This window comes from Neopelma chrysocephalum, unplaced genomic scaffold (genome assembly GCF_003984885.1).
Source record: "Neopelma chrysocephalum unplaced genomic scaffold, ASM398488v2 Primary Assembly neopelma1_65, whole genome shotgun sequence".
Classification (NCBI taxonomy): domain Eukaryota; kingdom Metazoa; phylum Chordata; class Aves; order Passeriformes; family Pipridae; genus Neopelma; species Neopelma chrysocephalum.
In genome coordinates, this window is record NW_020897722.1 from 8,228,533 (window position 1) to 8,245,887 (window position 17,355).

General features: G+C 36.7%; 1 protein-coding gene across 2 annotated transcripts in view; it reads right to left on the reverse strand.

Annotated features, from left to right (window-relative positions):
- Positions 1–17,355, reverse strand: part of IQCK (IQ motif containing K) — a 53,144-nt gene that overhangs the window by 16,742 nt on the left and 19,047 nt on the right. The window contains exons 8-9 of one of the 2 annotated variants that reach the window (XM_027683975.1): positions 12,815–12,926; positions 305–430 (exon numbers count right to left, since the gene is read on the reverse strand). In XM_027683975.1, the coding sequence (XP_027539776.1) occupies positions 369–430; positions 12,815–12,926 (174 nt within the window). In that variant the 3' untranslated portion in view covers positions 305–368. Of the gene's footprint in view, positions 1–304; positions 431–12,814; positions 12,927–17,355 lie in introns of those variants that run through there. The other variant, XM_027683976.1, reaches the window with a different exon arrangement.

Below are 17,355 nucleotides of genomic sequence, written 5' to 3' on the forward strand. Positions count from 1 at the left end.
ATGAAGATTTTTGCCTTAGCTTTAACACTTGCCTACGTGTGGGTGTAACCCCATTTATTTAATCCAGAGTTTTCTTCCTGTCAGAAACGGTTTTAAGTGAGCATTCAGGAAAACAAGATAAACACAGACTCAACATTTTTGGCTAAATGTGCACAATACCATCTGTTTTAAAAGAATTGTGTTCACTTAGACTAGGACCGAATTTTGTTTTGGCATGCTAGATCCTTATATAATCTCCCTTTGATTTACAATACCTCCCATGTAAAAGTAAAACTACCAAGTTTTACTTCAGAAACTCAGAGAGTTTCTAAATCAGTATCACATAGTTTATTCCATGAGCTTTGTGTTTTGCAATGTTAGTGAGGAAACTAAAGTTGACATATTGAATGATCTGGGATATGTTCTTCCAAGTCTTCCAAGGTGCTTCCCACTGCAACCATACAAAAAAACCCCATTAACAGGCAAAGAAACAAAAAAGTAAACATCCATACTTCCACAGCAAATACTCTCTTGTTCAATAAATAAACAAAAATCCCCCACTCAACCCAAAAAGCTTATTTCTTTTATGCATGGTATTTGTTTTTTGTTTTTACACAGCTTCAGCACTCAGATACTTGCACGTATTTCTCCATGCCAGCTGTGGGAGTTGTGCATCTGAAGCTGAGGGCAGAGCTGTTTGCTAGTAAGTCACTGGATTCTTAAAAAAAAGAATGAAAGCAGCTCTTTGAGGTTTTTGCTTTGAAGAATTTTCAATTAAAAGTCAGGGATGAAGTCATACAGTTCACCTAGTATATAAATATATTTTTGTCATTTAGGACAACAGGCAAGGTCAATAAAGAATAGTTTTTCTATGTCTCAGTGAAAGAAGAATGTTATCCATGTGATTGCAAAGGGTCTGCCAAATGGGAAAAAATCAGTCAAACAAAGAGCACAGGGTTGCTTGCTGGAGTAAACAATTCTAAATGAACAAAAGCTCTACATAAAAGTAAAATGTCCCACCCCCTAGTGAAAGCTGTTTTCAAAGCTCTGTATTCTTTCAGAGTGCTGTAATACAGATTAACCTAATGTTTTTCTTCTGCTGATACAAGTCTGGTTCCTCATTCTACTCCTGTGATTTCAGCTATCGTATTCGGGGTTTAATATTTTAGAATTTTACAAACTGGCTTTTAATTTAAAAAAATCTGGTTTTCTACTCCCTACACTTCAGAAGATGCATCTGTACTATACACCTTTCACATCAAGTTTATGGGGAGATTTATATGTAAAAGTTATGCTAGAGGCAAAGAACCCCAAATAAACTAAAAGAAAAAATTCTCCTCTTTTACATACAGTTTCAAGAGGGCTTAGTTACCCTTCCAAGGCATGCAACTGAAAACCAGCAAACAAAATCCTCTTGGTACATACCCAGAGTTCTGAGATGCCACAGGCCCATGTGTTAACTTAAGGTGCTCAATGTGCTACCAACCTGGAAGATCTCAGCTCATAGAAAACACACAGGAGAAGTGATGTATGAGGAGGAGGAACACAGCCAGTACCTTAGAAACCCAAAATATGACTGCAGTGGCAGGATACACCCTATGTTCTACAATGTTCAAGGCAATACGTGCCAAGTGCCTTCCTGGCACAAGACCCTTCTGAATTTTAGGCCTTCTGCTTGTACAGCTGGTGAGGGGAAAAATCAAGAGTGGATTCAATATCCCACATGACTATGAATATCCTATATACAAAATACTATCTAGCACATTGAATTTTATGTGATGAGGCTGGCCTTTCCAAATATTTCATATGCAACATATTCAAAAACCTCAGGGCTCACACACACTTTTCCATTAAAGCAAGCAGGTGTTTTAGGTATCTGCTAGCAGTGCTTTTAGTTGAGAGTGTCCATGTCTTATCATAACCTGTGTTACTTAAGCATAACAATTTCAAATCACATCACACTAACCAGGAAGCACAGGTTGTCAGCAGGAATCTGAATTTCAAGCAGTTGTTTAAATAGTTTCTGACATATACTTGCTTCCTATGCAGATAGAAAAGTAAGATGTCCTCAGGATTCAGATAAGCTGGAAAGATGGGGAAAGAAGTGCCTGGCTAAGTCTTTTCACTAGAAATTTCCATTGGAAAAATGTATTTTTCAGGATGTGACACCTCAAACTGAACTAACTTGCTTAAAATACTTTGAAATGCCTAAGGAAGATGTTTAGAACAAGTTCTACTAGCTGATAATCCAGCCCATTTCTTTCAGACAACACATACCTAAAAGCAATGAACAGTGTAAATGTCAACACCAATGACCAAGCTTCCAACCATGCCATTCCTGTGCTGAATTTTAACCATTTCAGTCTTAAGAGTCCTGTCATTCCTTCAACAGAACAAGACAAAGACCCATTTCTATTTTCAGTTGCATTTAAAAAAGTAATAAAAGTCAAACTTTAGCAGCATCATTCCCACATTATGCTTTTATGTCCCTAGTCACTGTGTGCAGTTATGCTGGCAAATCCCTACCATTGCAGAACTCTGATTCTGCTGCAAAGGAGAACATTTCTTTTTCTTCACTGAGATTTCCTGCATGCTGGGAAAAGGCACATGGACATAACTGGGCAAACAAACTCCTGGGGATGTCACAGGATTGCAAGTGTGCAGTTGCTGCCAGACTCAGGGCAATGCCAAGAAAACCATTCTCGCAGGAGGCTGGATTCAGCTCCCAGGAAAACGACAAACACCTTAAATCCCAAGATGTTTGTGTAACTGAATGTGTGAAAATTATCTACAGAGAATACATAATCACTGGTTTAATGAGGTGTAACATTAGATTTAAGTATAAGTAACACAATCATGCTCATTGGCAGCACGATCACAGTATTTCATATGGTTTTAAAACATTAGCTCCTCTTTTCAGTCCTAAGACATAAAGGAACTGAGGCCCTTAAGTGTTGTAACAGTGTATGTTACAAAAAAATAAAATCTCACATCTCACTTATTTCTATTATTAGAGTTTCTACCTGTGTAGGTCATATGATTTTGTTGGCACTATGTTTCAGTCACCTTACTCCTTACTGTAGTTTTCAGACTCATTACTCATTACTCTTATTTTAAATAGTGAACAAACCTGATTAAACTGTCCTAAATTATAGGACACTATAGCCACCACTACAATAATAAGCACTAGTGGGGACTGTGCTTAATTTCCTTGGAAATGAGGTGGGGTTGCTCTTGAGGAGCACAACTGTTAACTGTTATTTTTGACTTGCTGCTCCTACTACAATAAGGTCATCTACTACTTGGTCTGCCACGTTCCTTGGAAGTGCAGCTCATTTGACATAGTTTATCAGGTATGTGTTGCAGTGTTGAGGCACAGATGATGGCTAAAGGAAGCACTGGAATGTATCTGGATTTACTGTTCGTTTGCTCCTGGGAGTGGAATATTCAAAAATCTGCAGAACTCCTATTAGCTGTCTGAGGATTGGCCTTTGTCCTATTTATATATGCATTAAGCTCAAACATCTTTACCATCTATTTTGGATAGCAGGCACTATTTTCCCTCATCTTAATGTACAGGTCTGGTGCTCTGTTTTGACACTTGGTTGTTTCAGCATAACTGTGAAAAAACTATGACCTACTTTATACACTACTGTATAACACAACTGGCTTGAGACAGCAGCTTATGAAAGGTTTGTAAAGAACTCATTACAGACTGTGCTTCTTCATGAAACTCTAAGAATTACATTTAGTAATTTAAACAGCTGAACACAGTAATGAAAAATACTATAGACTCGGACTATAAGAAGATGAAAATCCATTAAAGAAAATCTATTGGAATAACTTATTAGCAGGGGCTTAGAGTAAAATATATATATAGAAAGGAGTTTCGCCCTAGCCTCCCAATGAAATGCCAAAGAAGCCTGAACATGAAATTGGAGCCACCAGCAATCTTTCTGAAATAAGACCTGACTTTTAAAGGCACAGTTTTTTATAAAGTGTTTATAATTTTAGCCTCTTACTATTGGAAGTCTGCCCGTACACAACTACTAGTGAAACCTTTTGCTTCAGGAAATATTCAGTCACTAGTAATAGGAAAATGGTGTACTGAATAAATATCTACTAAACAAACAAACTAATAATAAAATGGAAATAATGCCCATAGACACTCCTGCAACTCATGAATCTGAAATGGAACTGTCAGAGGATCACTAAGCAGAAGAGGCTTCTGCAAAATGGATGTATAAATGTGATGGGACAAACCTAATTCTCCAAACAAGGAGCAGAGTTTGTAAAATGCTTAGTCTTGTCTTCATGACTAAAATTTCAGGGCATTTTTTAATTCACTTGGGATCAGATTAAGGAAGCAAGAGCTGACATACAGGAGACTCCCAAACACCAACATCCAGTGATGGATATGGAAGAAGAGGGCTGAAAGATCTCTAGCAGAATTTGTTTATGCAGTGCATAATTAATTTGAATATATCTGAATGGCATTTAGACAGTTCAAGGAAAGAAATATAGGAACATACAAGCGTTAGACTATGAACATCTGAGTTAGGAAAGAACTACAGAGAATTAGATATACTGGAGACTGTTGCTTCCAATTGATTATCCAAGTGTCCTCCAAATAATTCAGTTACCTGAGATGCATGAAGAGACAGCCACAGAAACACAACAGTTTATGGAAGACAACCCTGGACTGAGAGAAAAATCCAGAATGAAGGCAACCAGTGCATCTCCAGAGCATCTGATTAATGCAGGGTTCTTTCAATGTAAATAGTCAAAATAAAGAGAATGGTGAAAACAGAAAGAACTGACCAGAAATAGAGAGAAATCATCCCAGAGTGGCAGGTCCTCAGCTAAAAAAGCATTTACAGGCAGAAGCCAACAAAGGCAGAAACTCAGAATTCCAGATTTGCTGGGCAGATTCATGAAAAATGCATTTATACTGATTAGCCCCTCTTATTTCTGACATGATTTCTACTTGCAAAATGTGATAGGTCCTGTAAAACCACCCAATTTAAACTCTTGCACAGACTAAAACAAATTATCAGGTAAAAAACCAGACTGTCATATCAGAAAAGACCTCCAAGTGACCAATACCACAGTGTGGGTTTAAAGGGAAGTCTGGGGCAAATAGCTTGTGTGTTCTGCAATCTGTCACCCACTTCTTTGTTATTCTCTGAATCATATTTTAAAACTCCTAATTAACAGCTCGTGGTCTTTCTTTCCCTGCCTTACCTCCCCTCCCTTTTATTTTTAACTAAGAGTCTCAAGTCTAGTTTTGCTGCAGGACTACTTGGAGGCTTTATTTTTTTAACTGGGGACAGTCTTTTCTCCAGGATTTAAGGCATCCCATAGTTATAAATAGAAATTTTGGGCTTGCATATCTGAATGGCTAGCAAAAGACACCAACAGAATTTTCAATAAAAATGCTCCCACGTTTTTTGCTATTAACTAGAAAAAGGTTAAACACGGAAAAACAAAACCAAGAAGATTGCAGAACCCATGAAAGATTTCTCCTCTCCTTTAAAAAAAAAAAAAAGAAAAAAAAACCAAACAAAAACCCCGATGTTTATATGATCACAGAAAAATTGCCAACTTGCAATTGTCTTTTTTTCCGTTACAAATCATTATTAACAGCTGCAGAGTGATGGGTGAAAATACAGCTTTGGTGCTGGAGGATTAGTTCTGACTTGTGCTCCAGATCCACTGCTGTGCCTGTGTAAGCACAGTCCAGAGGATCACGTGTTGTAGTTTATCTAAATGATCATCTTTCCTTTTTATTTTATCAAACATTCCCAACATAGTTTCAGAAATTAAATGTTACTGTAATCTTTATAAATTTTCAAAGACGTCTGAGTCCGGGGTGTGGACCAATAAATTGGATTCTGCATCATGAGTCTTATGACTTTTATCACTACATTCTCAGCTGTTAGTGCCAAGACTGAACTTTCAAAAACATCTCAAGCATCTTGAATTAGGCTTGATGAAAACCACCACATACTCAGCCTTCGGAACTGCTTTGTTCTTGGATTTTTTTTTTTATTTTCTTTTAAACAAAAAGAAATTTTAAGGTCTTCTGCGTAACTGAAACTTTTTCCATGTGCTTTTAAATCAAAAGCAATCACATAAATGCAGCCATTTTAAACCATTTTGACTGCAGCACTTTTGCTTTCGGAAAGAAACAAATACCTGTAAGTACAGTAATGTTTAAAAAAAAAAAAAAAAGCAGAGTCAAATTCTTTTAAGTGCAGTATCCTGCTGACAGCAAGTAGCTTTCCACTTTAAACCTGTTTATACAGCTCAGTTTGAAACCAATTTGAGAAAATACCTTCAACATGTAAGATCTTAACATATATGTGTGTGCATATATATGTGTGTTACACAATATAGCGGATTAAAAGTGTAAAACCATAAAATATGAGGAGGTCACCACTTGCAAGAGTTTCATAATGAGATTAATTAAAAAATTACAGCTGTAGTAAAAGAAGGGCAGATGAAATTAGAAACAAATTATTTCATTTTAAATCTTCCTAAAATATTTCAACCACCCATGGTGAAAGTGGAGGGGGAGAAAAAGGAACTCTCACATAAAGCTGATGAATTCCTTACATTTTACTGAGCTGAATTTTCCTAAATAAAGCACAGAGATGCAGTCTGTAAGAAATCCATTAGCTATTCAGACTATGTGTTTTCCTAATCCAACATTATTACCTACAATACATTTTAAATATTTTTTTAAGCCTAGTGTAAGTTTTCCCATTTATATATATTCCCTTTTCAATATTTTCCTTGGGAAACGACTCAGTCCTGCAAACATACACATGATTGTAACTTCATTTATGGCCCCGTTAGTAAGGATCCAGTAGAGCACATGACTATACTAATATATTTATTTGTTTATGGAATTAATTCAAAGAAGTTTCACAGTGTAACTATTTTTTTTCTGAGTTCTGAATGCAACATTTTCCCCTTCCTCAATTAATTTTGCTTTGATGTGATATAATTACATACAGCCATCCTTCAAAAATATGTACACTAGACTTTCCCTGTTCAACTTAACTTGACATTAAGCTTTCAAATCCTTCCTCATCATTCAGGTGGAGACAATCACAGCTGTATGAGGAGTGAGTAACTGCATTTCCTTGTTTCTTGACACTATAGATCTGTTCCTGCTCTAGTGGGAAATATGCAGCCTGTTCTCCCCTGCATCTGAAATCTCATTCATATTTTAAGGATTTTCCAGTAACAGATCACCTTCATTAGAGTATTGCTGGTTGCATCTTCCCAAGGGAAAATATTATTTCTATGAAAGGAGTATTTTTAAAATCTCTCCAGATAGGTAAGTAAGAGCTTCTACTGCTGAAGGAAAAATACAGCTTGAAATTGAATGGAATGTAGAAGAACATCCCCCCCCTGCATCTGAAAATCAACCCCCTCACCTGCTGTGAAGATTACTTTATGTCTTATTTTGATTTTCCACACACTGTGCATTCACTGTTAACCCAAGTGCCTTGCAAAGCCCAGGCTGTGGTTGATCTGTAAGAACTGCCAACTAAGAGGGTCACAATTGGTTTTGCCATAAAACCAGGAACATTTATTTCTTTTACTATTTTCCCTAAGAACACTGCTTTTTAAAACTAAAATTTTACAAATTTTATGCAGATAAGAAAAAGAAGAAGAAGAAGAAAAGAAACCCTTTAGGACATAAAATAGCTGAAAGTACCATTTGTATAACAGAATCAATGGTCTTGCCAACAGCACACAGCAGAGAAGGAACCACTGTAACAGGGTGTCAGTAGTGGTTTGTTCACATAAGTGATCAATGAAGATTTAGGTGTTTTCATGAAAAAGTTCAAATATTTTTCAAATTCCTTTCATTGTAGGACAGATATTTTCCCTTTCCAATGATGTTTCATCAGTACTGCATCTCTATAACACACTGCTCAGAACCACGACCAGATGGGGTTTGTCCACTGTGTGGAGGCACAAATCAAATTCACCGAGTTGTTCACCCAAAAGCAAAGGCCTATTTCTTCTTGGAAATTAAAGCAAAAATGTGGTTGGAGCTATGTGGGATATCAGTTAGAAAACAAGAAGATGCAGTGAATTATGTCCAGTTTCAAATGGATGTTTTAGGATGCAGATACTGACAACATTGATATGGACAATCTCAGATAAATGCATGGTGGGAAAAGAAGCTCTCCTAAACTGACAAGCTCATGGTAGAACATCAGCCTCATGAAAACAGAGGCAGGCCTTGCACTGTGTCACATCCTGCCAAACATAACCTAAATGACATACAAGTTATTAAATCACTTATTTAAATATATTTACATTAAAGTAATTTCAGCAAATCAGAATTAAAAAAACCAAACCCCAGCTCATCTGCTATTCACTCACATCCTCTGGAGGCTGGTTTTTGATTAGCTGTATTTTCTCTAGAAGGTAATATTTTTTTTAGAATTCTGTAAAATATTCTCAAACAAAATTCTCCCATCAGCTGCGCTATATTGCAGAAAATAATCTGTCTCCCTACAAGTCTAAAGCTGTGAGCCACTAAACTAAGTCTTAAATGCTACACTTCTTTCTACATTTTCAGTCCGAACATAGAAATTGTAGAAATTGTTCAGAGTAAGGACTATCATACTTTAAATATAGATAATTTTGTGGAATGTAATGTTGCAGCAGTGGAGCAGTATAGCAAACAAAATGTCAGCCAAGAATGCTGCAGCTTTATAATCTTGGGTATATGCTGAAAGAAACACACTTTTTTCTTTGCACTCAAAAAGAAATTTTGCCAGCATGTGCATTAAAAGAGGTCAACGGTCCTGCAAGGTGCTATTAATGGATAATGTAATTTTCATGCAGTTTTCACACTTTCTATCCTAGAGCACTTTTCAAATGTAATAATAAAGAGTATAAGAGAGAGAGCAAAAGAAGAATAAAGAATTACAAAGGAAAAAAAAATTAAGATGCTTTGAAGCAGGGGAAGAATCAGTGGCTTATGTGAGGCTACATTAAAGCCCAGCCTCCCACACTACGCAGACACACCGGGTGGGGATGGTTTCACATGACACAGCAGGCCCAGCACAGATTAGCTGATCTAAAAGTGAGTGGCCATCACAAACGGGCAGTTTTCCTTCCCTCAATTACTGTGGCACCATTTCCCTTCTATTGGATGTAAGGATTGTGTCAGTTCATCAGGCTGATCCAGCAGAAAGCCACGCCGAGGGGCAGCAGAGCAGAACTGAGGAGCAGCTCTTTGTCAGGTCAGCCAGCTGAACCAACTCACCGTGAAGCCATGAGTGGAAGTGCCAAGAAAAGGAGAGGATGGCAGAAGCCTTGGCCAAGGGCTGCCTTTTTAATGGGGAAGTTACTGGATCTCCTTAGCTGCCCCCTAAAAATGAGACTTTTGGTCTCTGCCTGAAAAAAACCCTCCAGAAGTGTCTCATTCTGGTTATGGTCTAATGAAAGCTTAACTGTTTGCTTCAAAATTAATAAACATGTTTTAACACACTTTCTGAAACCAGAATAATAAATTAAGAATGCCTTTGGATTTGTTAATTACAAGCAGTTTACATTTCTAACTTCTTCTTATTATCTTTTTTAACTGTCACACTGGTCAAGATTATACAAACACACTTTCATAAAGCTATATGTCTTTGCCTAGAACATACCCTTGAAATAAGGTACACGTTGCATTGTGCTGAAAGCCACAACAAAGCAGACTCTGCCTGTTAGCTCACATTAACCGAGTCTTTGGCTGATATTTCCATGGAAGGTATGCTGATCTTTCTAGTAGTGTCAATAGAATCACATTACTGCTCGAGTCATCATTTTCTAAAAGCTATTTGGCAACTCACCATTCATCCCCTACAGTTAGATTCAACACTGTTTACAGCATCTAATAAACAGGCTTAGTGAGACAGAAATTTAAGAGATACTTCATTATTTTTCTTTAATGTGGTTAACTTCACAATAAAATGCCGTATCTATTTAAAATGTTATTCTTTTTCTTTTGATCATGAATCTTAATGCTTTATTTGTGACATCTGAGTTTTAGTAACAATAAATGCTTTGTCTGCTTGATGCAAAGAGCTCAATGGTTTAATTAAAGGGGATTAATTGAATTAACCTAATTAATTCAGTTAAACCAAATGCTTAGAAAGACAAGGTTAAGAAGTAGTTGTGTTATGCTATTCATTATTGTATGAGCGCTCACAATCCTCTTCAGTGCAGTCAGCTGGGTTAGACTGAGTCACTGGTAAAAGCAGTTAAACTAACCCTGCCGACTTCATAATGAAATAGGGTTTAACAGCATTGATAAACAGTAGGACAATAACAGCAGAAATAAGAGCAGCTGGAGCACTAACAAAATTAATTATGGCATCACAGCTGAGACTGATAATGAAAACCCCTGGACAGTAACTTCTCAAACTAGTACAGCTGTTTCCAAATAGCCATCTGTCTGGGCCCCAAGGCTATTTTATGTATGGATACTCTTAAATTAACTTAGCAGAGCTCAGTTAAGGAATTACAGAAACAATGTGATAATATTGAAAGCTAATGTGATATAAGCAATATAAACTTACAGTGGTTTAAGAAAAAACTGAAAAGGGGCAATTTTGCAACTTTGAAGTGGTTAAACAGCTGTGTGTCCTAGAGTCCTGAAATAATTGATTTGATGACAAGAAAGCTTTATGAGAGTGATTAAAAGAAAAATTTCCTTTTGAAACAACTGGCAAAGAAGGCAAAGGAAATCTTATCACTACAGCTCTCCAAAACAACTTAAGTATAGTTTATGGAAAGCTTAAATTTCTTTATTCACAGGAGTTTTTTTAATCAATTCAACTGCCAAATGACACAGTCCACCCTTAGGCCCTACTTTTCTTAGGCAGCATTTTGAAAATGGTTTCATCTTGTCCTCTGAAAATGCACTTGTAATTTTCACTTTCAAGATTTTACATGTATGAAGACTGAAACTATGATTGTCATCATATCATCTAATACCATATTCATCCTTTTTCATAGCGGTGTGGTGTGAATATATAGGTTTGTTTCTTAGATGTGGGAAATGTGCACTCTTACTGGTATCATGGACAATGGAATGTGTGAAAAAACATGCCTTGATGAGATGATAAAAATACTAACAAATTAGAAACAGAAAGTCTAAACCACAAACATTAAATTGCAATAACAAAATTAATTAGCAAGCTTGGTAGGCCATCTTCTGTTATCACCTCCAGGAAGGCAATTTTCCAACAATTAACACTTGACAGAACTAAACATGTACTACAAAGAAAAGAATTCAGCTTTTATGTTTTAAATCTATAATGAGAACAATTTTATCGTAGTAAATTTGAATCCACTGTTTTCAGATGATCAAAACCAGACATATCTATGTTTTCTTTTAATAAGAAAAGATGCTTACATTTTTTTTCCAAAGTAAAGTCATAATAAACCATAGTAGATAGGCTATGAAATCCCACTTGAAGAAAACTTTCGTTGCTCTGCCCAAGTTTTCATTACATATTAGTCAAGTCTGCTGGAAGACAACTTATGTCTCATTGATTTTATTTTTTCATCATTTTTGTACACTGTTACTAGTTATTATATGATTTAATCTTCTAGGTCTAAGCTACTAAAGCCAAGAATTCTACTTCCCTTATATACACCCCATGTATATACACACATATAAACGCAGTTTTCCCCTGTTGTGATGTATGAGTTTGTTCTTCAGAATTAATTAAATTCAGCTATAAAATATCCCTTAGGAAATTTCATGGATTGGTAAATAAAACCTGATCTTTTGTAGATTAAAACTGTAATATAAATATAAATAAATGCTTGCAAAATCTACGCAGCCCTTTTAAGTGTAACCCTGCTATCACCAAAAAAAAAAAATCACTCTCCCGTAGGTCAGGGCAAAGATTGGCCAGCTGAGAACACATCTGGGACAGTGTCACCAAACTGAAGGGCACACAATGGTGGCTGGTACTACATGATTTCCCCTCTTTTCAACACAGCCACAGCTGAAGGACCCCTTCTCACCTCCAGCTGTGGGTGTGGAGTTCACTTCCCCAGTGTATCAGGGCTGAGTCCAGCCCACAGAGGCTGCTAAACTGTAGACAGGTTGAGGAACTTATGAATTTTCCTGAGTTAGTAGACAAAGAGGCTGGGTGAATAATCATAATTAAACCTCCGTGCCTAAGTGAATAGAACTTTGGCCCTGTCAGTACAGCCTTGTCCACAAACAGGGCAAAAAAAAGAAACAAATTACAGTGTTGGTTCTTAAAGCAAACCAGCTTCATTTCCCTTGGCAATTTATTGGGTTGTTTGGGTTTGTTTTATTTTTTTAGAACTGTACAGGCCAAGTTCTGCTATAAATAACTACAGGAAAATGCCAGTAGAACATTTACCAGAGAGAAATCCCACAGTTTGGAAAAACTGTACTATGACCCACCTGGTAAAAAAAGTATTTATATGGTGAGCAGCTGGTAGAGGTCTAATCCTGCCCTATGAAATACTGTGCCAGCAAATTGTTGTAGTCTTCTGAAATTATTGAGTTTTGGCCCTGTACTGTATTTTTCATTGCCACTTTCAGCAACTATCCGGGCAACTAAGACAGAGTAAATAGTGACTGTAAAGGAACAGCCAGGCATTTCCACCAGACTTCACCTTCTCACTCGGGATTAGCGTCCTACTGTGGGCTGTTTTTCTGTACAACTCAAAGTATAAAAATTCAACACAATGTAAAAAAACCCCAAAAAACAAACAAACAAAAACCCCCTAAAACCCAACCCCCCCTACAATTTAATTCACTTACCTTTGGCTTCCTGCTTAGACCAGAATTGTTTCACTACTTTATTGATGTGTTTCTCCTCTCTCCACTTCTTTTGCCACTGACGTAGCTCTTGTATTTCACTGTCACAACGGACCTGTGAAAGGGAAAACAGATAATACAACTAAAATTATATGCCTTCGTGTTACCCAAGATGATGATACAATTTTTTTCATGGGGCTGTGGCTGGACAAATACATGACAGCCATCCTATTTGCTGGGCCTGAGGTCAAAACAAAATCCCAGGAGTTTACAGTTTTCAACTTACAGAGAAATAAAAAACGCATCATTGACAAACCCCATTGAAAACATAAATATGCCAATTAGGGGATCACTTTGATTACCAAGGACTCCTGAGAATGTGATTGCAGTGAGACGCTTATTCTTTGAGTTAATTAAAATTTCAGGCATTATGCTGAAGGGTATTAGTGCCTTTAGAAAACCACAACACTATAAAACCAACCCAGTGACCAACATAATAGAGCACAAGAGGAGCATGAAGGGTCATACAGAAGGGAATTTATTCCAGCAAACTGATTCACACCTGCCATCAGCTGCAAATAGGCTGACTGGCAATCCCAGCCATACAATTTTCACAAACAGGAGAGTCATTAATCTGTTATTTAAAGTAATTGGACTGTATTATGTGATATCTATTCTTTGTCAGTCAATCACCCCATGAAAGCCATAATTCTGCCTCCACAAAAAAATTACAATAGTCATAGGCCTTGATTCCATTTAGATTTAAGTTGAATTTTTCTCGTATTGTTTTTGTACTGGTGTAGTTCCTGCTAACAGAAAAGCCAGCCAGCCCTGCATCACCAGCTTTCACCACTCTGCTACTTAAACTTGTTGTAAGCAGGATTTGATTAATTAGTAGTGTGTTGCCCATTGCCTGCCTTGGTATTCACACAATTACTACCTCCGGTGCACCAGATACTGTCCTTCTGAACAACAGTAGGAAGAGGACATGCCAGTATTACCTTAGACAGTATTCTCTTAGAGTCGTATTCAAATGGTAATGGAATTATTTTTAAAATGCAGTTTCTGGTTTGGGTTGGTTTTTTTTCCCCTAAATATTAGATATAAAAAATGTCATTATGCTTTAGGACTGTGTTTAGAGAAGCTGTGGATGCCCCATTCCTGGAGGTGTTCAAGGCCAGGTTGGATGGGGCTCTGACCATGGGTCTAGTAGAAGGTGTCCCTGCCCATGGCAGGGGTTTGGAACTAGATGATCTTTAAGGTCCCTTCCAACCCAAAGCATTCTATGATTATATGACTTAATGTCCTAGTAATTTGGGCTGAAGGTGAATAACATGGAAGAAACAAGTAGCAATATACTCAATTTCTCCTGGACACCTTTTTCTTGCAGGAAGATGACTACTTAGTTCTCTAGAAAATCTCTAAATAAATTTCTATTTATTTTATTCTTACATGATATAGTAGTGAGTTTGCTCTGTGATTTGAACTCTAGTACTCTTCTCCATTACACTCTGCTTTTCTCTCACTTTACTAAGACACATACAGAGCAAAAGAGCAGGACTTCAGTTTCCCACTGGTTATAAAAAAACCCAAACCTTAAAGAAAACAGTATAAATTATTTATCAAAAGTACTCTTTCTACCCAGAATTTCTCCATTGTGGTGCAGCTGAGAGTGCAATAGACAGTAGCTGAACTCCCATAGCACTCTTCAATCCACTTAGGAGAAGATAACTTGTTATATTTCAGACAGTGCACTGGCAGAGCAGAAATACAATACAAGGTGACTCGATCAATAAAGACAGCCAAGACTTTTACTCAGTGACTTGACATCAGATACCTCTTAGGCCTCTAATAATATCCCATTATACTGATATAGTTCTGTAAAATTCTTCTATAAAAGTAATAAGAATTTCTTACAAGGTTGGTACGAACTTTTAAAAATGAAGGAAGTTACAGTTACTAGTGATCTTCTTTTCGGCTACAAAAAAATAAGATCATTTTCTGTTACATGCATCAAATACTATTTGCAAACATAAAATATAATCCCAAACACAGGATACTTCAGGCTTGCAAGAGACATTTTTTCTTTTAGGTTGTCATGTATGCTTTTATAAGCCAAATAATTCCCCATTACATGGAGTCAGTTTATCTGCACATGTAAGGGTTAAGGGAATGCTTATTGGGACTCAAGCATATAAATGACAGCAATGGAAGAGGCAGGAAGATAGAGAAATTGCTACCTCTATATCTAAATATAGAATTTCTGAAAAAATGATGTGTCCCTTTTACAACTTCAGCTGTGTGACCTGTATTTTGTCCCATGACAGGGCCACAGTGGTCTCTGTATACTGAAAATGAAGACAATAACTCTTACCAGTTAAAAGATAAATGGCAAATGTAGTATATTCTGTATACTCTCCCTAGACAAATAAAACAGTGAAAGTGCAGTGAAACATAGTGAAATACAGTGTTCTGAGAGGAAGGCATAGTCATATAGACTCAAATACTCCAAAGTCCAACACTAAATCCAAGCAGTGAACATGAGCTCCTAGAACAAAGTGTCTTTTCTAAAAAGTGAATTTAAAAAAAGAAAAAAAAACCAAGCAAAACACAGCTATGCCATCTGCAGTAAAACAGGTAACAGGAATGTAACGAAATACATCCAAATGTTCCAAATATGCTTAATAGATTAGAATTTAGCATAGTGGTTATAATTCCTCAGAAAGCAGTCTGTTTTGTAACCAGAGTGCAGTTCCACCATGATGGAAAAGCCATGACTCAGCAGCAAAATCTCCAGGCAAATAAACAGTGCAGAGTCTTGTGTCCCTCCTGCAGACCAGCCACGCCTGCAGCCCTGGAGGGGTCTGAGCTTTGAAGTGAGAGTTCACTCTTACCCAGGTCACTTGAGTTGAATCTACACTTGCTGTAAATAACAGGGAATATTCGTGTGACCTTCTGGGATTAAGCCTTTCCTAGGAGCCACAACTTGCTGGAAAGTAATAAAAGTTGCGATAGCAAAAGCATGACTGCACTTTGCAAGATACAAATCAAAACTGAAGCAGGTTTAACTTTTGATCAAACAACACACATAAAACAGCACTGAATATTTACATAATGCTGTCCAATTTCAACTCTAAGAAAAATCTACAAGATTTAGTCAAAATAAACTTCTTTCAATGCTAAGTGAGAACATGTTGCACAACAGCAGAAGGAAAACACCAAAACTTCACCCAGAGACATCAGAGGAAATTGTTTTAATGAAAAATCCCCTCAGTACAATAGTTCTGCAAATTGTAAAGTTTAAAACGACCCTATAAAAAAATGGCACTAAGCAAAGATTCTGCAGTAGAGGGGTGAAGGAATATATCATCTTTTACTCGGAAAGTGCCTGGAAAATTGATACTTATCTAAATACTGCCTTGGCCCGTGACAGGAGAATGGAACCTCAATAAAAAAGGATGATGGAAAGTGAAGAGAAAGAATTCTGATGACAGAGCTGTCTCGCGTCTTCTCTGAGTGCTCCTCCTTGCCCTCAAAGAGCCCACTCAAGATGACATTTTCCTTTCTGTGATCTCCTTACAAAACTCAGCAGTTGTAGCTCCCACTGCTATTTGTTCTGGAATTTAGTTCTTGACTGAACTTGAAATAATTTTCAGAATACCCATCAATGTCTTTGCATGAAAGATTGTAGAAAGCACTTTGTTGAAGGCAGCCATCAATTATTACCACTAAAACAAGTGTTTTTCTGAAATGTGCTGCAGATAATGATGAATGTACTGCTTTGATCATGGTTTATTATGAAAGTGTTCTCAATATTCTGTACCTATAGTTTTATTTTCCCTTTACATAAAAAAACCCTTTACTATCTGATCCATTTTTGCATTTTGCCCCATGTTTTTGATACTGGCACACTCAGACAGCTAGATGTGGCAGGAACAAGTGAAGCATCATGAGAAGACATGATGCTCAGTCAGTTTTATAACTAGATAAACTCTACTGCCTAAATCAGTATGGTTAACAAAATACCTCAGAAGTGGTCTGAGTCCATAGAAGACATGTCTTAGAAAACCAATGATGAAGTGCACTGTCTCTTTAGCACAGTGCCATGTAAAGTATCTGTGTGTGCTTGTGTTTAATTATTCAATATTAACACACTGTGTACATTTTTATTTCAATAACAGTGTTTAAAAGTTCTAAATTCTCTGAATTATAAAACAAGGTTTAATGAAAAACAGCAGAAAAGATTTTCAAATATTGACACAATAATATCCATAGAATGCAAAAGGGCATTATTTATAAGTGTTCATTTGTTACCACACTAAATCAGTGTTAGCTGACAGAGCTATCTATTTTAAAAGCAAATAATCTGAATTCTTTGGTAAATTTTCATAATATACTTTATCATTAATGCAATTAAATCCCATTTAAGCTTAGTGTTCTCTTAATTTGAAAGTCTAAGGACAACTCATTGCCCTATGTAGTAACTTGTTACTAATGATTTTTATTTCATATTCTGACTTTAATTTCTGATTTTTAAAAACCTG